The sequence below is a fragment of the Corvus cornix genome, chromosome 1 (genome assembly GCF_000738735.6).
Source record: "Corvus cornix cornix isolate S_Up_H32 chromosome 1, ASM73873v5, whole genome shotgun sequence".
Classification (NCBI taxonomy): Eukaryota; Metazoa; Chordata; class Aves; order Passeriformes; family Corvidae; genus Corvus; species Corvus cornix.
In genome coordinates this window covers 5,266,296-5,289,574 of record NC_046332.1, presented here as the reverse complement: position 1 = coordinate 5,289,574, position 23,279 = coordinate 5,266,296, and the positions used below count along the sequence as shown (strand labels likewise).

Genomic DNA, 23,279 nt, shown 5'->3' with positions numbered 1-23,279 from the left:
AACTGCACCTCCCGTGGCCGCGCGGGGCGGGCGCCGCCGCCATCTTGGGCCGGGCGGCAGGGCGGCCATGGCCGCGGGGCGGGCGGCGCTGGCGCTGTGGGCCGTGGCGGCCGCCCTGTGCCGGCCGGAGCCCGCCCTGGCGGCAGGTGAGCGGCGGGACGGCGCGCCGGGAGCGCGGAACGGGGCCGGGGGGCCGGGCGGGCGCCTCCGCCAGCACCCCGTGGCGGATCCCGGGCTGGAAGGCACGCCCGACCCGCTGCCCGTTCCCCGCCTCGCCACCCCGCCGCTTGTCCTGCTGGCGGATGGATCGAATCCTTGGGCTTTTCCTTCCTGTGTGTTTTAGATGCCAAGTGGAAAGCGATAACTGGCCAAATTAAGAAAGCTGTGGAAGCCTATGAGCCGTGTGTAAAGGAAAATTGCAGCTGCCACCAAAGGTGAGAGACTGGTTTCCTTTCGACTGCGCCGGTCTCCCGGACATAGGAGGGAATACTTTCGGCAGCGCTGGTGGACTGGGAATTAGCTAGGGAATATTTGGGCCCAAAAGTGTCACATCTGCAGCTATCGGACACCGCTGGTCACACGCCTTGTTACCCTTTGCAACTGAACATACAGTGTGTTGGCATTTCAAATATGACCACGCAATAAATCATACACATAGCTGGTGACATTTGGCTAAACAACCCACTTCTGCCTTCTCACTCAGTAGGATTGAGGGGTGGGGGTTGATACCTTTAAGCAGTATTTTTGTTTAAAGGAAGAAAAGGAATTTAGGAGTTACCATATTCTTCTGCTTTTAGGATTAGGATTTCGGATGCAGAAACACAGATGCCCAACTTTAAGCCTCCTATTTAAAATTATCGGATGTGCTCACTCATTTTTGGTTTTGAGTGCTATATTGGCTTCTAAAATCCGATGAGTTATATTGAGCAACTGTTTGTACACTCTGTTTGGAGCTTTTGATCTTCATTGCTCTTGAAATATTGATGAGGGAAAGTCTCTTTTAGCTGAGCCTTCCAGTCTTTTTCCTAAATTCCAGTCCAGATACAGCCTAAAGACATATCCTAATATTTAAACATACACCCCACCAGATCCTGCCCGCCTTTGGGCAAAACACCTTCCCAAGTGGTTATGACCTCCAATGATACACTGGACATGATAGTAGTAACATGAAGTTAGGATGGCTGTGGATGTGCCATGGCACTGCAACTCTCATCCTGTTCTCAAGCTCATCCCGTTTGCATCCCTGCCAGACTGCTCATGCTGTTGTGGTCAGATCATCCACACGATGGCAATTCCTGACATAGTTTTACTGCTCTCTACCCGATTAGGAAATAGCAGAATTCTGGAGGTTGGAGGGGACCTCTCGAAATCATCAAGTCCAATCCCTCTGCTCAAATAGGGTTGCCAGGACTGCGTCCAGTCAGGTTTTGAATATCTCAACATTAATATGTCAAAGAAACTCCACAGCCCATCTGGGCGACCTGTACCAGTGTTTGACCACCCGCACAGTGGAATCACCCTGACAATGTTTTCTTAAACTGAAGCATTGATGCAATGTCTACCTAAAAGCAAAGGATGTTTCCTTGACTGTTACAATCAGACAGTGTTTATTACATGCTCCCAAGCAGTTAGATCAGAGGACCTTTACACTAAATTTATATAAATTGCATCCTCGTGCTGTGTGGTCTTAAATTTATTGGGTTTGTGTTTCCATACTGTGTTCCTGGAGCTCATTGTGATGTGCAGAAGTCACAGGACATGTACTGCATAGGCCTGTCCTCCTGGGCCAGCTGTCACTCACCCAGTGTTGCTGTGTGATGGTATTTCATGCAACCAGACTGTTACCTTCTTTTTTGATGTCTGCATAGCATGAAATTGTATGAGGAGTTTAGTCCTGGTGTGCCCCATCATTCGTGGAGGGCCAGAGCAAAAGGCTGAAGTGAGCTGAAGGCTTTTACCAAAACATGCCAGGGTATGTCAGGTACTTTGTGGGAGAGTAACTGGAGTTGTCCTGTGCTGGGCTTTGTGTTCAGGCAAACAGCATGTAGGTAAAAGTGTGAAGGTTGGACCTACAAGTATCTGAGGAACTTCCAAGTGACTTAAAGTCTCCCAGCAGAGCTCCTGGAAGCTACATGGAGCTTGTTTAGCTAGAAGCCTGCTCTGCACACTGCAATAATTTAATGCACAGTATCCTCCCTGTGGTACATAATAATGGCTGATGGTTTTGTTTCAGTGTCTGGAAGCAGGACCTGGCTCCTTTCCGAGGTGGCATTTCCAAGGAGACAATGTCAGATGTGGTGAGCCGGAAGCTGGGGACACACTACCAAATAATTAAAAACAAACTGTACCGTGAGCAGGACTGCATGTTCCCTGCAAGGTAAGAGCTGTGCAGATCTCCTCTCCCTAGCTGGGATAGAAGAGTACTTCCAACGCTACCAAGCTGGAATTCATTGTCCAATGGTATTTCAGAGGTCTGAATCAGAGCAGGGGCCTAGAAAGTAAACTATTAGGCTTAAATGTATCAGTAGGAAAGTGTCACTGTTGCACTTCAGTGTACAAAGGGTCCGTTGGTTGTGGGATCCCAGAGAAAGCTCAGATCAGGCCAGATTAATAGGCTGTGTTGCTTCATTGGTGTCCATACTGCAGTGGGACTTGGAGGCTGCTCCCAGTTTGCATCATGGTATGGCTTAGGCTCACCATCTCTTCTGCCTCTGTGCAGAGAAAGGCCTGCAAGAGACTGCAGGGTTCCGATGCCTTCTTATAGCTCTTTTGGCACGTGTCATTTCTCCACAGATGCAGTGGGGTTGAGCACTTCATTCTGGGGATCATCCACCGCCTCCCTGACATGGAAATGGTGATCAATGTGCGAGACTACCCCCAGGTTCCCAAGTGGATGAAACCCATTATCCCAGTCTTCTCCTTCAGTAAGGTACACACACCTTAAAAAGCTGAGCATTTCCAAGATGTGCATGTCCCTCTTTCTCTTGGGAACGTATTTTTGAGGAAGGTTTTCTGTGCATCAAAATTGCTTGCTCCTTGTTGCCCTTTGTTTCCTTTCGCTTCCAGTTTTCTGGCAGACAGACTTGCAGATCGATTAGATAGAGCAGCTTTTCCCTTCATTAGCTCCTCTTCCAGGTCAAAAAGTGTACCTCTGCCGCAGTGGAATGATGCACAGCTGGATGGGATATGTGCCAGCCTTGCTGTCATTTGCTGCAATACCTCTGGTAAAATTGTAGCCGTAGTTTATCAGTAATATTAAGGATTTTTGATCATGTCCGTTGTCATACAGTAATCTCATTTAATGTGAATATTTTAGTCCTGTTTTTGTGGTACCACAGATGAGTGTTTCTGACTTTCTTTTCTATAATATTGTCATCTTCTATGAACCCTTTTCCCTTGGATTCCGTTTTCCACCTGCAAATGTGCACACACACACAGAGGCACATGCATGCATGGAGACCATTGCTCTTTGTTTCTCTGTTCCCAGACTCAAGAACCCTCCTGCATGTTTTCCTGCCTCTCAGACTCTTAAACCTGACTGTAGCATAGTGTCTCATCCTTTCCAGCAAATTATTCTAACACCTCAACCTTTGGCTAATCTTGCTTTGCCCAAATCCTCCACTTTCACAGCCTAACCCTGATTCTGCCCTTGGTTGAAGTCCAGCAGACAGTAAGATGCAAAGAGAAGCAAAACCTTATTTGGTCTTTCTAGTTCAAACCCAGCTGTTTCTGCTGACTTGCAGCATCTTACTCTGAACCTAGGTCTTCAGCTCATGCAATCTGAACCATAATATGATCCATAACTATTGCCTGCTCCCTGGAGATCCTAAAATTCTCTCTAGATTTTCAGTACAGCCAATAACCATGTTTGCTGCTCGATGCAGTAGTAAAGCCAAGCTGTCTTTCCCCTTGACCATTGCACAACCTTAACTCTAGCCAGCAGAACCCAAGATTTTCCAAAGCAGGTTGCAGGAGTTTAATCTTTGCATCTGTGTTCATCATTCTGCTCCTGGGTGCCCTGCAAGACCCCGCAAGAAACGGAGCTCTACACTCACTGTTGTCCAGTATCTGAACTGTAACCTCAACCCTCTCTTAATTGAAACCCAGTGGTGCAGGCACAGCTCACATTTCACCAGCCAGTGTCAGGAAAACTTCAGGGTTCTGGTCCCATGGGCTTTCTAAGGCTGAAAGCATAAGGAATTGAATGATTGTCCTATTCTGCATCTCAGAAGGTGACCGTGGGGCAGTGGTGGAGCTGATGTGGTTTGTTACCAGTGCCTGTTTGTAGCAGGACTGAGAAGGAGCAGATAAAGAAGCAGACACTCACTCAAGTTGGAAGGGACCTCAGAAGGTCACCCAGTCCAGCACCTTGCTCAGAGCAGGACCAGCTCTGGGCTGCATCCTGCCCAGGTCTGAGCATCCTCGAGGACAGCATGTCCACAGACAGAATTTGACCTCTGTCAGAATGAAAACATATTTCCCACTATCTAACTGGAATTTCTCTTCTTGTAATCAAAGCCTATCACCACTCAGTCTGGCTCTGCACTTCAGAAAAGAGTGTGCCTCCACCTGAACTCTCCTAGTAGGCAGTAGGAGATGGCATTTACATTCCCCTAAGCCTCTTCTTCCCATGCATGGACAAACCCATTCCTCAGCCCCTGTTCATAAGTCATGTGCACTAACCTCCTGACTACTTTGGTGGCCTTGGACTCTGCAGTATCTCCAGGTGGCAGATAGATGGATAATTGTGTAGGAAGTTTATTACTAGTGCAAGAAAGTTGCCTATAGTCTGGTTTTATGGAAGGGTTTAGTCTTCCTTAAGTGCTGGTCTTCCCTCTGATAGTATGTGGGGATTTAAGCAACCAAACAGGAGTGAGGAACTGGAATTCTTACATGACCTGGATATTTATTACAGTGAATTGTTAAGTGATCTCTAGGAAGGCTGGAGTGAACTGAGGTGTTGGAAACCTTAATGTCAAAGTGTCTCTAAGTGCCTCTATCTCTGAGGAGGTAATAATGCCTCTTGACTTCTCATCAGAAGAAAACATTTGTAGCTACACATAGGCACAAGCCTATAGAAAGGTGAGTTGAGCTCAGGTCTTTTGCTCTTTACTAATCAGCTGCATCATGGATTTCTTTTGCTATTTTCTACATGAAAGTCCTGTGTCATCACAAAGCAAGACAAGGCCTTTTAAAAATCATTGAAGCATTTCAGTATCAAGCTGTCTTCATGTGAACCCTGCCCAGGGAGGCTGTGGAGTCTCCCTCTCAGGAGACATTCCAAACCCACCTGGACATGTTTCTGCGTCACCTGCTCTAGGTGACCCTGCCTTGGCAGGGGGGTTGGACTGGATGACCTCCAGAGGTCCCTTCCAACCCTACTAATTCTGTGATTCTGTGGTTCTGTAACCCCAGCAAATGGTGACTGCAAAGCTCTTGTGGCCTCTTACGGAAGCGTAATGGAGAAAGCCAGCAGAGCTCCCAGGAGGCATGCTTGTTACTGGTGGGCTCAATCAGTACACCAAAGTAGATATTACTCTCATTCTTGCATTACTCTCCTTTTTCTCAAGACATCTGAATACAATGATATCATGTATCCTGCCTGGACATTTTGGGAAGGAGGACCAGCTGTTTGGCCGATTTACCCAACAGGGTTAGGGCGCTGGGACCTCATGAGAGAGGACCTCAGAAGGTATGTTTTGGAAATGGTTATGTGTGGGGGGAGGTTTCATGGAAGACAAAGATCCATCTTGCACTGGGCAGCACTGGGCCGGTGTTGATGTCTAGGACCATAGGTCTGTTGGCCTGTGATCTGTCCTGCTGCCTCACATTAACTACCTACAGCTTAACTGCTGTATGGGAATTCTCCATGGAAACCTTGGATGATGTAACTGGAAGTTATAATTAGCTCCTCTGTTTGCAACCCTTTAGTAAGGAATGCAGAGGACAAACTATGCACATCCTTCTTCATGCTGTCAGGGCCAGATTACTATCGGGTTTGGGGAGAGCAGGTTTGTCAATAAAGTAGCAGTTATCTTTTGCCTGCAGAAATCTCCCCTGACATACAGAAATATTTTTCTTTCTTTTCAACTACTTCTCTAGGAGCTGTGTTTTTTTCAGTGCAGGGATGATCCAGGATGTTTGTATAAGCTTCTGGAAGGCTAAAGGAAAGCCTTCTTTAGATCTGCTTTTACTTGAGTGTCGTTGTGCAATAAGAAAACCTGGAATTATTCTTAAGAATCAAGAGTCACTACTGGGCTAAGACAGAAGATGTTTCTGGCTGGGAGTCTTCCTTTTGGCAGGATCTTTTGACTTATTAGCAGAGTAAGGGGCTGCTTCCCATGGAGAGTGACAAACCAAGTGTGCAACAGTGAGTGAACATAGAAACAAAATAGCAAAAACCACTTCTATGTAACTGACTTGACATCAGAACGCAAGGTTGACTCTTTCCCTTTTCAAAATCTGAAGATCTACGTGACTATTCTTAGCTAAAGCTTAATGTGTTGTAGTGTAACCGAGGTCCAAAGCAGTTACTCATCCTTGTGTTTTCACTTGTGTCACTGGGTTAAAAGGAGATGCAAAGCTTGACCTGCATAGATAGAGCAGCTTGGGGGTCAGGACCTGCATGTTCCACCAGGTGCAGTAGAAAAGTATGGCAGAGTTCCCCTGAGAGGGGGTGAGGCAGGTGACTGCACTGACAGAAAAAAACCCAGGTGAACAGCTATTTTGAAGGACTTGATTAGGTTTAAAATGAAAGTGATTGTGAAAAACAATGAACTCCTGTGTTTTAAGTGCAAAACTCTAGGTGGGTTTTTTGTTTCTTGATTGGTAGTTTTGTTTTGTAGTGGGAAATGACTGATTAGAAACTCTCCAGTGGTTTTTCACTATCCATATTCAGTGAAGTACAGCAAAATAAAGCCACAGTGCAAACAGTGGATTCAAATCTTAGGTAAACTTTTCATACCTTTCAAGGTTTGGTGGGGGGTTGTGTGTGTCATACATTGTTTTGAGTGAAAGGTGTTCTGGAAAGTAGCCTATATCGTGTTGCCTTAAACACAACATTCACAGGAAAACCTGTTTCTTTGCACTTGGCTGAGGGGTTTTTTCTGCTATAATGAAGAAAGTGATTTCCATCAAAAATGAAGAATGGAAAGAGACATCATGCTGTGAAAGCTGATGAGAGTGCCGTTTCATGGTTATATTAAATCATTTATTGCCATGTATAAAAAATATTTTCAGATCTGCAGAAAAATGGCCATGGAAGAAAAAAATCTCTAAAGGATATTTCCGAGGATCCAGGTGAGCATATTTTCCTGCAACAGAAGATTCTACCAACATAGGCTGTGGCAGCTCTCTGTATGTAGAAATTTCCATGTCTCTAAGACCTAATCCCTAATTAAGTGTAACTCAGAGTGTGTTTTCCAAAAGTAAGGAAAGTGAGACATGTTGTACAGCATTGCACCATTAGTTATTCTCCATAAGAGTTGCCATTTGCAACTAGTTTATTATAATCACCTAATATTGGAAACAGAAGTTGTGATGGATTTGCCACATTATTTCTTAATGACTAAAACTGTCACCTCAGGAACCCGCTTGTTTTGTTCTGTGAAGGGAACCGCAGGGGCTTGATACAAATTTAAAGATTTAATATTGCTGTTCATGCTTCCTGACAATGTGAATGCTTTATGGGCTGTGCAAATGCTCCACACTGAATGAAAAGTGTTCTGGCCTTAAGTTACCTGAGTGGTGGGGGATAAGAGAAGGTTATTTTTGACCTCTCTCCAGTGACAGTTTGAAACAATGTTAAACCCCATACTTTGTTTCTTCCCTTTCCCCAATAGAGAAGGATTTGATGGCTTACCGGGTAGGCTCCGGAAGTGATGAGGAATGTGTCTCAGGGATGTCATAACCTTGTTTTAAAGTCCTGTCAGAGGGATCACTGCTGAAGATGCTGAGCAGCTCTTAACTCCCTGTGAATAAGGAGAGAGTTAAAGCATTTGGCACCCATCAGGATAAAGCCTGAAGGAAGCAGGATTTGTCCTGGGAATTGTTTAAATAATACTGTTAAATATATAGTAAGTCAAATAATTTTGGTAGCCATAACTCATACTCTTCTGTTAATATACCCTTGGACAGAAATACACTGTGGGACACACTTCATAATGTTTTGGGGACACAGAGGGAGGTCAGCCTCAGAAAGAAGCAGTGCCTGGAGTTGTGTAGTCTGTTAGCTGTGTTGAGTCATGTGGATTGGCAATTAGTGATAGCATTTCTTTTTCAGAACAAGCCCTGAGAGAGATCCCCTCATCCTGCTGTCCCGAGAAAACCCAGAACTTGTTGACGCTGAGTACACTAAAAACCAGGCTTGGAAGTCTGAAAAGGTGTGTGGGTGTTTGTCTGTCTTCTGAGTGTGAAGGCCAGAAAGGGTGGCATTGCAAGATGGCTTTGATGAGTGAGAAATAGCTTGTTGGAGAGTTGTGGGTGATCCTTTAGAGTGGGGGAGGTTTGTAGTTCCCTTGATGGCCGCACCTCTCTGACAGATGAAAGGAGGGAGTCTCTAGAGCCTGGCAGGCCAAACACTCTTCTTCCTTCTACGCTTTTTGTTCAAGGAAAGCAGAACACATAAGAAAATGAACCTCTGCCAATCTTCTCCTCTCCCACAACAACAAAATTGGCCAACCCTTCCCCTTCTATCTCTGAGCTGCCTCTGTGGTGTTGTCAGTCTTTAAACCTTTTTCTGTTTTCTCTATTTCTTGATCCTATTGTGGATAACTTTCTGATAACTGTTGCTGATAACTTTTTAGTTTCTTGCTTACTCTACAGTCCAGCTCTCTCCAGACAGTCTTGGCTAATCTGGTTACACTTGGCTTCACACAGTCCATTGTCCCAAGCTGTTTTCCACTCTGTAGCTGCCAACAAAACATTATCATTTAATGTGTTTGTGCTGGCATTCACTTACAGGCAGTGTGTAATTTACTGAGCTTTTTTTCTTGTTTGAAGGGCTGGGAATTCTTTATAATCCTTCTAACAGCCCACCAGAGAAGGTTTTCTCAGAAGTGGGAATGGAAGGTTTTGACACATCACCTTTGTTTCTAACTAAGAAGGAAAACAAATTAAATCACAATTTGAAGCTTATGTTGTTGTTGTTTTTTTTTTTTTAATTATCTTTGTTTTAAGGACACCTTAGGAAAGCCTCCTGCAAAGGAAATTCCACTGGTTGATCACTGCAAATACAAGTAAGAGTTTTGATTAGTAAAGCTGTGCAAGGGCTGTGGGTTATTCTTTCCTTGCATGGTGTAGGGTCTCATTTTATTTTAAGGTCTAATTCAACAACCAGCTCCAAGTAGATGTGAAAGCTTGTGGGCAGATATAAGACAGTTGAAAACTTGGGAGCTTAGCATGACAAGTGCTGCCACTGGGTGTATGTAGTAAAAGAGAGAACCTGAAATCTGATTCAGCAGACATAGTACTAATTCACACTTTTTATGTTGTTTGGGGGAATGTGGTTTTGATTTACAAAGGTTTTTATTCTTTAACTACTTTAGTGAGGGTTTTTTTGTGTAATACTCTCACAGGTTTCTGTGTACAATATAAACTCTTAGTGTGTATGCACTTGTGTGTCAGATGTTTTGCTTTTTCTTCTGCTAGTTGTGATTCTGCCAGCCAGAATCTGCTGATATAAGAGCTCAGTCATTTGGCTGAATCTGTGTTTTTGTGCAAATGTGATTGACTTGTCTCATTTTGTATTTCACTAGACTGTAGCCCAGATTTCTCCCTTCTGTTACTCATGCACTGCCCAACTCTGATGCTCCCCAGCCCATCATATGGTGTAGGCTGACATCCCCTCCCACACTTTTGTTGTAGCCCAGGGTGGTAGGGTCAACATGAACTTTTGTCTGCTCCCTTCAGCATAGGTGTTATAGCAGGCTGGCTTGGCTGGGGTCGTGGATGGTGGGAGCTGTGTCTGGAATTGGACAGAGGCATTTCCTTGCTTCCAGACCATGTTCTTGTTACATCTCTACATGTATTTGTTGAGTTCCTCATACAATGAGCTCCTTGTCCCTGCCTTGAGCTCCTAGGTAATACAATGGATGCAAAGTAATTTCAGATTTACTCCTTGTCATTTACTGCTGAGCTAAGTTTAGCTGTAATTCCCATCTTGCCCAAAATATATACAATATATAAGCTTCATCTCACCCAAAATAGCTTCATTAAAGGAACAACTCTCTTCCCCCAGCCCAAAATGTTTGACTTCAAAGATCAGTTATATGTACTGGGGAGGTTTACCTGTAGGAAAAACAACTTTCCATATAATAGGAGAAATGTGGGTTTGAAAAAGAAAACAAGTAAGCAAACAAACATCTCTCTGAGATACAGTTTGCTAAGAAAAATACCCCCTTGCCACAGTCAAGCCCACTTTACTAACTTGGCAGAAAATACTGAAAACAAAATTGTGGATTCTTTGTTATCTGCAGAGTTCATCTGTTGTGTGCCGGCCCATTTAACCTCCTAGGGTTGCATTCCCAAGTTAAAATGGAACAATTACATTCAGATTAAAGCAGAATCCTAGAGGAAAAAATAACCTGAGATAGATGTGGCAAAGCACAACAATGAACAGAAAAGCTTCACTGCAAGGCAAGAGAGAATTGGGAAAAATTTCCTTGTGGTTGACAGAGTCTTTGGGTGATCCCGTAGGGTCACGGGATCCATGTTGTGACCTTCCATGCCTTGTTGGCAGTTGTCCATCAGGCCTCCTTCAGTTTGCCACAGGCAGGTGCCTTTATCACAGGTAAAGCCTCACACCTTGATTTTCTCACTGAGTTTTGACAGACAGCAGAAACTCACCTAGCACATCCATAACTTCAGCTCACCTTTCCCGTGAGCAGCTTCAAATAAATGCGTTTCCTCTGTTTTAGCAACTGGTGTGCTGCTCAGTGTGAGGGAGGCCCCCAGCTGCTGCCTGTCAGGGAAGGTTCACTGCTGCCTGGAGACCAGCACAGCACATTTCCTCACACAAAATGTGTAATGAGGTCCCTCTCTTTGCTGATCCTTTTAAAGGTACCTGTTTAATTTCCGGGGAGTGGCAGCCAGTTTCCGCTTGAAACACCTTTTCTTGTGCGGCTCACTCGTCTTTCATGTCGGAGAAGAGTGGTTGGAGTTCTTCTACCCCCAGCTGAAGCCTTGGGTCCACTACATCCCGGTGCGGTCAGACCTCTCTGATGTCAGGTGTGAGGCCTGAGGCCCCTCCATGGAGCATTCCATACCATGGGAAAGCCTTTGGGAAGGTGGGATGGTTTGTGTTAGGCCATGAAGTGCCTCCTCTCTGAGGCATCAAGCAAAGACTCATGGTCTTCCCTCTTCATCACTGCCCCCAAAGAACCCTTTGCTCATATTACTTGGGGAGTACAGTTTCACTGGAGTGTGTAGGTCTGTCACTCTCAGAAATCAGCAGGCACTAGACACTGAAATTTGCAAGTGGGTAGCAGAGGTAAGGGGGAAGAAGGAGTTATCAGTGGGCCAAAAATGTGTTAGCGCCCAGATTTCTGCATGTTGTCCAGAACTGATGTGAAACAATCAAGAAGAGAAGTTTCTCCTGTGCTCTGAGGTAAGCAGCACCTTCACTCAGTTGTAGACTCTTAACCTCACCCTCCCCAACAATTTAGCTAAGGGATGATGTTCTCCACTGAGCCAATTGTTTCATAGCTTTTTTTTTTTGTGTCTTCATTTTAGGGAGCTCTTGCAGTTTGTAAAGGAGAATGATGCCATAGCACAAGAAATTGCAAAGAGGTATGTTCTTCCTGGCTATTAGGCAGTCTTCTTCCAAAACATTTTCTTACACTGCTTTTGAAGGAGTTGCCCAACAAAGACAACCTAGTATTAGTAGGGTGCAGTATAACTGATCTTCTGCAATAACAGCAGGAGGGCTGGAGCACTCATAACAAGCAGGGGGAAGCAGAGAACAGGATTCTGTGCTTAGCTCTTTGGTTCACATGTGACCCGTGTCAGGAGCCCCACGGAAAGCTGGCAGAGGTTGGGAGCTTTCGTCCCAGTATGAGGCGAGCTGGCTCCTGGGAGCTGTGTCTGCACTGTGAACATTATCTATCCACGCTGGCAGGGGCTGGCTTCTGAAGCAGCATGCATCAGTGCTGCTCTAGCTGTATGTGATAAGTGAAATCTGATATTTATTATCCCAGATAGCAAATACCATCTCGAGGACAGCACAAGCACTGCAACTGTCAGAGCTGTGAGCATGAATGAAAATTGTAAAATTAAAATAGACGGTACAGAGCAGCGTGTGTTGTTTCTCATTTGAAACAAGGAAGAGTGAAAGTTGATACACATCCAAACCAAAACTAATGACTCTTGTAGGAACTGGAAAACAGTCCTGACTGTGCCTTGTGTGTCTCTAGGGGACGTCAGTTCATCACTGAGCACTTGGAGATGGAGGACGTCTCCTGCTACTGGGAGCACCTGCTGTCTGAATATTCCCAAACCTTGACTTACAAAGTGAAAAGGAGGAAGAGCTACAGTGAGATCGCTTCTGAACGGCTGAAAACAGAACTGTAGAGACTTCTCTGTTTTTCTCTTCAGCTCAAACTGATCCCTGTGGACATCTGAAGATCAGTATTAACTTATTTCTTGCTCTCTCAGACTTATCTTGTGCTCTAGAGCTACAGAGAACAGCAGTAGACTGTCTTGGACATTGCTTCCAGGCAGTGGTGCTTGGTTTTACTGTCACCACAAGAATGTTAAGTAGCATGTTGGATTATGGCTATTTAATGGGGTGGTCAGTCACACCTAGAGGAGGGGTGTTAGCATTTAGGCCTTAGTTACTACCTGTCTCAGAATGATCCTAAATCCCATTCAGTCAATAAGAAACCTTGCTGTTCATTTTGCTGGACTTTTTACCAAAAGTCATGGCAAGGTGTGCAGACTGTGAGCTGCACTCAGCTGGCAGATAAATGCCCCTTTGTTTGGCAAATGTTTTCTCAGCTGGGTGATAGCACTTGGGATATTAGGTGTTCTCTGACAGAAGCAGTTACTGGGATTTGGGGGTAACCTTTCTGGATAGCTTAGAGTTTATGTTTATGTTGGGTTTTAGAGGTTGATGGTAAGGCTTTGACATGCCATTGAAAGGATAAATGATCCTTACAGAGTTACCCTACTTACCTCACAGGGGAGCAGCAGGTGGTGGTGATGTGACCATCATCAGTGGTGTGCTTGGCAACTGAGACAGAGGTGGTTCATCCTCCAGCAGATGAGCTGGGTGCCTGCACAGCCCTGCACAACTGAGCCCCTGTTAATTATCTCTCACCAGCTGCCTGGCCAGACATCCTGGATCCTTAGGAACCCACAGAAAGTATTGGCAGAGGTAGATTCAGCACTCCTTTTTTCCAAAAGTGCAGAGTCTGCTCTGATCCCCTTCTATAATCTTGCCAGGATTATTTTGGGTTTTTTTAGTTCGAGGTTTTTTTGGGACTGGTAATACATCTGCTCACTTCAGTACTCATTTTTCTTCCCCACAGCTGTGCCACTTCTTTTCTCATCTCCTTCAGCCTGGTTGAGGGAATGTCTTCAGTCACACAGTAGTAGCTACTGCTCACATTACCCATTTTGAGGTGGTCACAGGCTGCTTGTGCTCTCTGTGTTTATGCCCACCACATCCTCTCAGCCCAGAAGGACTGCAATTCCTGAAATGCTCTGTGGCCCTTGAGGTGAGAGGCCAGGAGGGAGCAGCATCTTCTCTGGCACCCAGACAGGTGATCAGGAGAATGTGGGGTGGCAGGAGGGACACTGGAGCCTCCCAGGAGAGCCTCAAGGCTGAGGGAGCAGCACATGATAATGGAAGAGGATGATAGCAACAGCTCTCAGGCCTGTCTGCAGTCAGTGTGCATCAGGGAAGAAGAAAATTGCATGGAACAATAACATTAAGTGCACGTGTGCCCTCACAGAGGCCTGGACATGTGTTTAGTGGGACAGTGTGTTGGTTTTGGGACCAGTGCTGGGGTTATCCCACCCGGCAGAGGAAACAGAACGGGGCATTTATAGAGCCTGGTTTCCCAGGGAAACTGTGCCAGAATGGAAAGGGTTTTCTGGTTTTCTATTTTGAGTCAACAGAGAGACAGCACTCCCAAGAAACTGAACAGCTCTGTATGATATTTTTAAACCATTTGTAATGAAGTGCTTTTTTGGAATAAAACAAACAAAAATGAAGTTTTGCTGGGTGCATTGTTGCTTCATCAGAAGAGCAAGAAAAGGTCTGCAGAGCCCCTGCTGTTCTACCCATAGATCATGCGATGAGACTTGATTGTCGCAGCTCAGGTGGCCCTTGGCGACGTGATGGTCCGTCAGGAGTGGGGGAAGACTCCCGGGAGCCACCAAGTCCCATGGGAACTCCCAGGCACCTCCCCTGGTGGGGAGCTTTCAGTCCTTTGGTGAAAGGCCTCACAAATGAGTCTGGGGGCGCTTCGGCGGTCTTTGATGTTTTATGACGCCTTTTAATACACGACGGCTGCATCTGTGTCAGCGCACTCGAGCCAGCAATGCCCCAGCAGACCTTCCCCCAGGGAGGGCAATGAGCACCATCAGAGGCACCATCTCGCCTCAAAGCCCGGAGGCTGGACCCCTCTGTCTTGTGCAAACCGGGCATCACAGCCCCCAAAACTCAGCTCCTTCCTCGGGCGGTGCGAACCTGGCTCTGCACAAATGGGGAAATGTTTGGAGTCATTAATCAGTAAGAGTTCAGTCTCACACGAGCCGAGCGATTCCGAGCGATTCCGAGCGATTCCGAGCCGAGCCGAGCCGAGCGATTCCGAACGATTCCGAGCCGAGCCGCTGCGTGCCGTGCCCCGCCGGGGGCGCAGGGGGCGCTGCCGCCCGCCCAGTGCCGCCGCCGGCTCGGCCATGGCGGAGCGCTCCGGCGCTCAGGCCGGGTTTGGCCGCCCCGCGCCGCTGCCGCAGACCGGCTGGGAGCGGCTCAGCGAGCTCTGGCGGCTCGAGTGAGCGCCGGACCGGGTCCGGGTGGGATGGGATGGGACGGGATGGGCCGGGCAGGGGGGCTGGGTCGCGGCGGTCCCGCCGGTGCCTCCACCGGCCGACCCCGCGCCCATCGCTGCCCTTCCCTTGCAGCGAGCAGCAGCACTACCCAGAGGAGACGGTGAACATCGCCAAGTCGGCGTTCGCGGCGGGCGTGGTGGGCTGGGTGTACGGGGGGCTGCCCGCCTTCGTCAGGGCCCGCAAGGCCTTCATCGAGAGCAGCCACGGCGAGCTCTTCCAGAACCGCGCCGATGCCGTGGTACGGGCGCCGGGGGATGCACGGGGGGAGCGCTGGGCAGCGTCCCCGGGAGGCCTCGGCCTTGGGAAAGCGCCGGCTGTGGAAGTTGCCCTTGGAGCCGCGATTTGGGGTGACACCGGCGTCCGCAGGAGGCCGGGTGGCCTCGTGTGTAGGACGCGTGTGTTTGCCTGATTCTGGTACTTTGTGGCAAAAAGTTTGCTGGGAGTGTGTAAATGCGTGCAGCCTGCCCGGTGAGCTGCTGCTGGGGCAGTGAGCTGTTCCCCGTTACCCAAATTGCACGCGGTTAGCTTGAAAAAAGTGTCCTTCGTTACAGAGAAAGTTGGTAACAAAGTTTACCTTTCTGTTAAATGGCTGATTAATATGTCTCGAAAAGGCTTTCTGCTTTTAAATTTTAGTGTGCTGACAGGAGACTTCATAGTATCAAACTGGGATTGTACTCTTGTCTTATTAATGTGACTCATTTTAAGACCATTTAAAATTCTTTTAGAACAACAGCGCAACAAAGAACATTTGTGACACTTTATAGGTGTATTTGAACTTCTAGGTGTTTGCTATTCAATTAAAGGGTTGGTTACCTGGATTATGAGGAAGAAAACCCCTTCAAAAATCTGCCCGATGTAAATTTTGCATCACTTACAATTAGATTTGGCCCCTGATGTAGTGATCTGCAAATTACCACTGCCTGGCTTCATTCTGGTGACTCTCTGGTATATCTGAACCCAGGCTAAGCACCTACAGCACAAGCATTGGAAGAGAAAAATTATTTACTTTCATAGTATTAACTGCAACATTTTTAATTTTTGTGAAGCTTCTGTTTATCACGTATTTTAAAGACCCTCTTCTTTTCAAACTTTTAAGTGCCAGTGTTAAACTGCAGAGCTTGATGGTATCTTAACATTTAATGTAGATGGTTATTATTTACTTATTATTTATTGATGGTTATTATTTATTAATACTTACAAACTAATAATAATGAAGTAATTTCTAGTTTTTCCCCCTTCTCCTCTGTTGCTTTCCTGTACTGTCCTCGAAGAGCCCTCCCAGTCCACCCAGATGTCTTTCAGCGGATTAGAAAGACCAGTTGACATTCCAAACTGGAACTGATTCTTAGTTTTCCTATTGGTGGCTGGGAGCAGCTTTTCCTCTGAAGGTGTCTGAGTTGATCCCTCAGAGCTGGGGTATCAGTCCCAAGGGACATCAGTCCCGTGGCCTGGCTGGCAGTGGGCCAGTGGTGCTGGCAGGAGGAGGGGCTGTGACCTGTGACACCTCCTCTCTGTCCCCTCAGCAATCTGCACACCGTGCTGGTCTCCGGAGTTTCATCCGCTACGGCTGGCGCTGGAGCTGGAGGGTCACGGCTTTCACCACGATATTCAAGTGAGTGTTTCCCCATGGCAGTGGGAGCAGAGCTGCCTTGTGCTCGTGCTTGTCCTTCAGCACCAGTGGCCGAGAGCTTTCCATGCCAGCAGTGCCCACAGCTCTGGTGATTGATTGAGGCTCCTGGTGTTGCCTTAACGTGGGTCTGGTTGATCAGGCATGAGCATGAAGAGGGTTTAACTTTTTAGAATTGCCCCAGAATTCACATCTGCTAATGAACCAACACAAGCCCTAAACATGGAAAAGCCCTGTTCGTACATCTAATCCCTTCTGTCACTGACTTGAATACTGTTCTTCCCTTTCTTGACAGCTTCTTTCTGCTTTTGCTTCATCTCTTTTTGTGCATTTTTCTCTGAGGGAGTGTTACAGTGTTGGCAGTTCCTGGAAGTGCTTTCTAACCCACACTGATACTTGTCCTTTCTTCTATGTCTCATTACTGCTAGTTTGTATATGCTGGTGCTATTCACAATTGTCACTACTCCTAGTTTATATACACTGGTGTTGCTCACAATTCTTTGTTCTTGTCCTCAGACCCTTGCAAGGGATTGTCTTGTTCTTGAGCAGTTGCTGCATATCAGACCTACCAGTTCTATGGACCTCTGTAGGCCTTCAGATTTTTCCTACACACACAGAACCAATGCAGAGATAGTGTTCTGCTTCCCTGATTTTCTTCCTTGGGTGTTTCAGGGCAATAGAACATCAAACTAAGCGTGGTCTTCTGAGCTAAGCCCTTTTAAACTAGAAATATCTCCTTCCCTGTTGTTCAAACTAGTAAATTTTTGTGTTGTCCTAAACCTGCATTGACTCTCTCTGCAGGTATGTTCTGTTTAAATTCTCCTTCTGCTTTTAAGATCCCACAGTATTGACTGGCATTATTTTGTATTTCTGTCTCCCTAATTTTTTTGTTTCTTTCTGAGTTTCTTCCTTGCTCTCTCTCAATTTCTTTGGCACCTTTTAGTTTGGTATTTTTTTAGGTATGGTATGTTTTTAGTTTGGTATGTTTTTAGGCTTAGTTAGCGTGCTGTTTGCTTTCTCTCCTGGAGCTTTTGATTTCTTTGGGTTTTCCTAGATTTCTTTGGATTTGACATGTAACCTCGTCATCTTCCACCAGGTGTCTCCCCTGCAGTCAGATCAGCCCCTTTTTCACCAGCCCTTTGGAAAAGGTTCTGAATGAAGATACTTGCTGCTCAGCATTGTTTCTGTAAAGCCCAAGTTGAAAGTTTCATCCTGCAGCTGTGAAAACTTTAAGTTTCACAATTAGACCCCAAATTGTTTTGGTTTATCTGTGTTAGGAAGGAGAGGATGATTGCTGTTGGCTTGTTGATGTCATACAGGAGGCTCCCTGAAGTGCTGGGGAGGATGTGGCTGCTGAACTGAGAACAGAGAGTGTTCTGGGGCTTAGCTGATGCTTTTGGAGGAGCTGGTTTACCTACCCAGAGGGAAATCTGATGCCGCAAGAGTAGGTGACTCTGTAGGTCATGAGTGTGACTTAGGTGTTGTGGTGGGGACCGTGTAAGATTTTACTGACATATGGATCAGCTTTCTGGGATAAAGGTCCTATATCAGGACTGACTGACTGACAGGACCTTTTCATTGCTCAAATTCTTTTATCCTTGACTGTGTTACATGTTCCTAGGCACTAGAACAGGTAGTTCAGAGAAGTTGTGGATGCCCTATCCCTGGATGTGTTCAAGGCCAGGCTGAATGGAGCTCTGAGCAACCTGGTCCAGTGGAAGGTGCCCCTGCCCACAGTGGGAGCTTGGAACTGGGTGATCATTAACATCACTTTCAACCTAAACCATTCTGATTCTATGATTTTAAATGATGGCAAAAAAACCCTTGGATTAAAAAAAAGAAATAGAAAGAATATCCCAGATCCAGTTCAGGAACTCTGATATTCCCTGGCCTTTGTCTGTGTAGCTGCCTGCAGTAAAGTCACAGAAGTCATGGCTGGCACGTGTGTGCTCTGAACAGATGGGCAGCCAGGCAGTTAGAGGCAACCTGAGGGCTGGCTTAATGAAATCCAGCTTTATTTCAGGCTCTGTTTTGCTACCTCTCTTTCTCCATGTGCAACTGCTGACTTCTCTGCCTTACCTTTGCAGCGTGGTGAGCACGGGCCTGTCAGTGTACCGCGATAAAACCACCATCAGTAATTTTGCTGCAGCAGGAGGTAAGAGTGGTGTAACCTTGTGTGCTTTTCTCTTTGTAAGCAAGGGTTGTAGCAGAAAAGCATAAGCAGGTATCCACATCCCTTGGGCTGGAGCAGCTTCTGTGCTCTTGGGTTTTGCTTCTTGTTCCATTGGCTTTGCTCTGTTGTTTGCCTGCTGTGTGCCTTTATTTGTAACAGAGATACTGATGCGCTGCTGAAACCATTGGGGAGTTTTGTGGTTATCAGTTCATCTTCAAGATACTTGCTGGAGTATTTTGGGTGTAAAAATAAATGCTTGTGTGGGGTAAAGGCAACACTTGGTGCATAACCTGCTCTCCTAAGCACCTATTTAACAAGGAAAGCATTTTTTATTTCCACTCTTGGTAACAATTCAGCACACTGTTTATAGGCTGCCCTTTTCATGCTAAGTTTTGCATGCCTACTTTTGGCAACAGGGCCCTGAGTAAGTGATCTGTTTGTTCAGTTTTACAGGCTTTATTGCCCTTACAGTTGGATACAGTTTTTACTGATCCTTTCTGCCTTACATGGCAGCTACTATTATTAGCTGTTGTTGAACAGAAAAAAGGAGGGGGGGAGATCATGCTGCAGCCCAGAGAGAGCTTGGTTTTACTTTCATAGATACTTGTTTGCTATGAGAAAAACTTCGGCAGTTTTTCTGAAGCAGAAGGAACTTTGTGCAATGTTTCAGTGCAGAGACCATAGTGACCGTGTGGTGAGGTTCCATCCCACTGGCCATGGCACTTGGTTTCTGCTCTCTTAAAAGCAGATACCAGCTCATGGAGAAGATAAATGCAGCAAAGCAACTCCGTATGTCAGTGTGAGGTGGCTGTGGGGGCCTGTTTCTGGTTTCAGTGGGTTTGTTCTTTTTTTAGCCTTCACTGGATCCCTTTTCAGAATGCACTTGGGCCTGCAGGGCCTGGCAGGGGGCATCGTGTTCGGAACGGCATTTGGGTGAGTTGTGACTGCTGCACACACCAAGCCTGGAATCATAGGTGGGGCTACAGGAGCTCCCCTTCCTCTCTTGTCTTGAGAGATTTTCTGTATCTCTCTTGGGATCTCATAATGATCACTTTTCTTCCAACTTTTAAACTGCTTTATTTTTCTTCTTTGTTTCTTGATGTGTTTTGCTGCTCTCTCAGTAGTGAGACCTCAGTGTTCTCAGTAGGGCATCTTATTTGCTGCTGTTTGCATACTAGAGGAGACAACATAGGCTCCACCAAAGCTGAAATGTGGAGCAGCAGCCATTAGGAAACACTGAGGGAGTAGCTGCATGGCTGGGCTGTAAGGTGACACATGTCTTTGTGTGTGTCTTGCAGTCATGAATCTCCTAAACCTCCCAGGGGTATGGAGGAACCCATAGTTCTCTCTCAGAGGTCCTGTCCTTCAGGACGATAACCTCTAGCTTAGGAGAAATCTGACTTTTCAAGCAGGGCTGGGATTTCTTCTCAAAGTGCTGACCTGTAAATATCCTCCCAAGTGAATATAGGGATCCTACCTGAACAAGAGAATAGCTTTATTTGTGTTGCTTGGCACCATCAGGATGGTGTCAGCTGTGGGCATGTTTGGAAGCAGCCTAGGGAGCTTTACCAGTGAAAACACAAGTACTTCAGGAGCTGGATGGGAGCTAAGCGGGATGTCACTGTCTGAATTATGGGTTAGGTGTTCTATGGGGTCTTCACTGGGCACCATAAATCCTTCTACCCCTTAGTCCTTTGTGTGCCTGTCAATGAGTAAATTCAAAATATGTTATCACAGGGGCTCCAGTGAGTCACAGCTGAAGAGAGGCTGTGACAGTAGAACAGGAATACCTTAGACTGTGGTGTGATGTGGGTGTTGAGGAACGTGATGCTCTCCTAATGTGACATCTGGCCCCTGCGCGCTCCTTTTGCTGATGCCAGTAAGTTATTGCTGTTGTGTGTCCCCTTGGTGACTGACGACTTCTCTGCTTCCTCCTCCAGGATCCCTGCAGGAGGCCTCCTAATGGCAATGTATGGCTTGGCTGGCGAGACCTTGCAGGAGAAGAGGAGTCGTGAGCGCAGGGAGCTGTACGAACAGAGGCTGGCAGAGTGGTGAGGAACAGCTCTGCCCCTTCCAGTAGTGGACTAGAGGGTGTCTGGGTCTGTGTGTTCAAACATTTAAAGAAACCACGGCACCGTAGGCTTTCCAAACCTCCGTTCTTCTCTTGGTTGTTGGTGTTGTTCACGTACCAGTTTGAGAACTGCCCATTTAGTCTTCCCAGTCTTCCCTTTGTTGCTGCCTTCTTTCCATCCGCATTAAAGAGAGGAAAGAAGGAGGATAGCTGGAGGCTTGGGGGAAGAAAGGCCATAACACTGGTCATGTGAATTACTGAAACCTACTAGTTCTAGAAGAAATTTTCAAGAGCCAGGATTCTGCAGTCATGTCTCTGTCAGGAGGATACAGGCATAAAATTGCTTTGCACTCTCTCTTCTCTCTGTAGGCAATCCAGGCTCAGTGTGACTGAAGTCTTAGGCCAAACAGAAAACAATGCCCAGGGAAGACCAGAGATGGAGAGAGAACTGAAGAGCTACTGAGTCTTTCCCAGATCTCTGTTGTAAGAAGCTACAAAGCATTTTGATCCTGCTTGTAAAAGCCTTCCCTGAAGGGATCATGGAAGTCGTCTGTGAACGCAGTTGTATCCTGTGAAAAAGTGTTTTGCTGAAAACATTGTTCAGGGATGGATATCACTGCACAAAGAGCTTGGAATGGCCAAACCTGTTCCACCTGAGAAGGTGGAAATACAGACTTTACAGGAAGTGTCATCTAGGTTTGGCAGGGAGTGAGGGCTCCAGAGCCTCATCTAGAACTCATTTCACTGCTGAAAATGTCCAAACCACCAGCGATGTAGAAATGCTCAAGGTAAAGGAGCCTATGAATTGTGTGCTAAAGGTGCCCTGATTCCAAAAGTTAATTATGCCCTGGTGAAAGCAGCTCTTCAGACAGTGCCTGAAGAACTTGCTGACAGTGGCTTCTTACTTGGTTCCTTGGGGTATTTTGCAGTCAGTGTGGAGGAGGGGTGGAGGAGCTGGGAATTATATAGACACACCCTGAAAAAGGCATGGTTTGGGTCCCTCAACAGAGGTCTGACTTGCTTCTGGTGGTGATGGTGGAAGACTTGGCACTGTGGACAGTTTTAACAATAAAAAAGCCTCTAATTTCATTTGAAAGTTGGAAATTAGGGGATAACCTCTGGGGGAGGTGTGGTTTAAGACGCCCAATAAAGCCATCTAGCAGTGGTGACTGTGTCCATAAGCTCTTTATGTCAGTACAGCTGGTATCTTGTGCTAGTACAGTGTTGGTACTAGAGAAGCATCCTTGAGTGATATTCCATGAGAAGAGCTCTAAGATCCCACCAGACATTCCTCTACCCAGGCAGTAACAAAGCTAGAGCCAGGAAAGTGCCAGCTCTATTATTTTGTTCCAGAGATGAGCTTTTAAGTTAGAGCTGTTACCTCTGGGTAGTGCTGGAGTTACTGTAAAATGGTCTGTACTCAGAAGGGTGACGTGGTCCATCACTGTTGCCCCAAAGCAGGAGGTCAGAATTCCTGTTCCCTTTCTTTGTTGGAAATTTTTCTCCTACTAAAAGGAATTACATCCAGGCAGGATTTTCGGGTGTTCTTCTCGTAAGAAAAGAATCTGTTCTGGTTGAATTCTTTTCCAGATAATTAGTGTTGATTGAAATATGAACAGTCGATCCCATGGAGCGTATTCCACCCACCCAAAGCAGATTTTTGGCACAGTTTGCTTCCAAGAAGGTGTTGTGTTTTCTGACTCTTGAAATGAGCATTTAATTATTTAAACACCCCAGTGTAGCTCATTTTTCCATTGAAGAAATAAGTGTGTTTCAGGGTTGTCATCAACCAGCTCTGATTTTCCTTTTCTATGTGTAAGTGAGGGCTCTGAATAAGCAGAGGTATGGATATATCTTTCCCTTTTCCTGTTTTAAGCTCTGCATGTGTTGGTGACAGTAATGGTGTCCTTTTCCCCCCAAAAAAAGAAAATAGACCTTTCTAAGTCACATTTTTGCCATTGTGCTTACACAGCGATGTCTTATCTTCTTCTTTTTTATCTTCTTTCTCTTTGCTATTACATCCCCACCCAATATCCCACACTCTTATCTGTACAGCAGCTCTGATGACATTTAGCTGTGTCATTGCTCTGTCTCTATTCCTATTTGGTGGTATTTGATGTGATGCCTAAAGAATACTAATTTTCCCATGCCTGGCCATTGTTGCAGGGATGTTATTCCGTGGGAGGGAAGGCAGAGCCAAGGTGTAGCAGCTGTGTGGATTTTCTCTCTGTGTAAGGGAGGGCTGCTACATGTTCTTGCGCTGCTTGTTAGCCAGGGGAAGCAGAGACTTCCAGCTACACTCAAGATTAGCAGCCATTTGTTTCTCAGTTCCCTGCACTTCCTTATTTCTT

General features: G+C 46.2%; 2 protein-coding genes across 2 annotated transcripts; both read left to right on the top strand.

Annotated features, from left to right (window-relative positions):
• The first annotated feature begins 37 nt into the window (after window positions 1-37).
• Window positions 38-14,214, top strand: POGLUT1 (protein O-glucosyltransferase 1). The gene is made up of 11 exons (XM_039555896.1): window positions 38-146; window positions 344-434; window positions 2,234-2,377; window positions 2,794-2,929; window positions 5,571-5,692; window positions 7,240-7,299; window positions 8,282-8,381; window positions 9,178-9,236; window positions 11,059-11,226; window positions 11,731-11,787; window positions 12,411-14,214. The coding sequence occupies exons 1-11, from the start codon at window positions 68-70 to the stop codon at window positions 12,565-12,567; spliced, it is 1,173 nt and encodes a 390-aa protein (XP_039411830.1). The 5' UTR covers window positions 38-67; the 3' UTR covers window positions 12,568-14,214.
• A 666-nt stretch (window positions 14,215-14,880) lies between these two features.
• TIMMDC1 (translocase of inner mitochondrial membrane domain containing 1) lies at window positions 14,881-22,097 on the top strand. The gene is made up of 7 exons (XM_039555926.1): window positions 14,881-14,999; window positions 15,130-15,295; window positions 16,581-16,669; window positions 18,772-18,839; window positions 19,712-19,790; window positions 20,798-20,908; window positions 21,298-22,097. Exons 1-7 carry the CDS (start codon window positions 14,905-14,907, stop codon window positions 21,389-21,391), a joined length of 702 nt encoding a protein of 233 aa, XP_039411860.1. The 5' UTR covers window positions 14,881-14,904; the 3' UTR covers window positions 21,392-22,097.
• The last annotated feature ends 1,182 nt before the right edge of the window (window positions 22,098-23,279 follow it).

Excerpts from the sequence above, each read along its gene's own strand:
- POGLUT1 (XM_039555896.1), top strand. The coding sequence starts at position 68 with ATGGCCGCGGGGCGGGCGGCGCTGGCGCTGTGGGCCGTGGCGGCCGCC. Across the intron at positions 2,378-2,793 it reads GACTGCATGTTCCCTGCAAG|ATGCAGTGGGGTTGAGCACT; the intron begins GTAAGAGCTGTG and ends ATTTCTCCACAG. Across the intron at positions 2,930-5,570 it reads CAGTCTTCTCCTTCAGTAAG|ACATCTGAATACAATGATAT; the intron begins GTACACACACCT and ends CTTTTTCTCAAG.
- TIMMDC1 (XM_039555926.1), top strand. The coding sequence starts at position 14,905 with ATGGCGGAGCGCTCCGGCGCTCAGGCCGGGTTTGGCCGCCCCGCGCCG. Across the intron at positions 18,840-19,711 it reads TAATTTTGCTGCAGCAGGAG|CCTTCACTGGATCCCTTTTC; the intron begins GTAAGAGTGGTG and ends TTCTTTTTTTAG. Across the intron at positions 19,791-20,797 it reads GTGTTCGGAACGGCATTTGG|GATCCCTGCAGGAGGCCTCC; the intron begins GTGAGTTGTGAC and ends TTCCTCCTCCAG.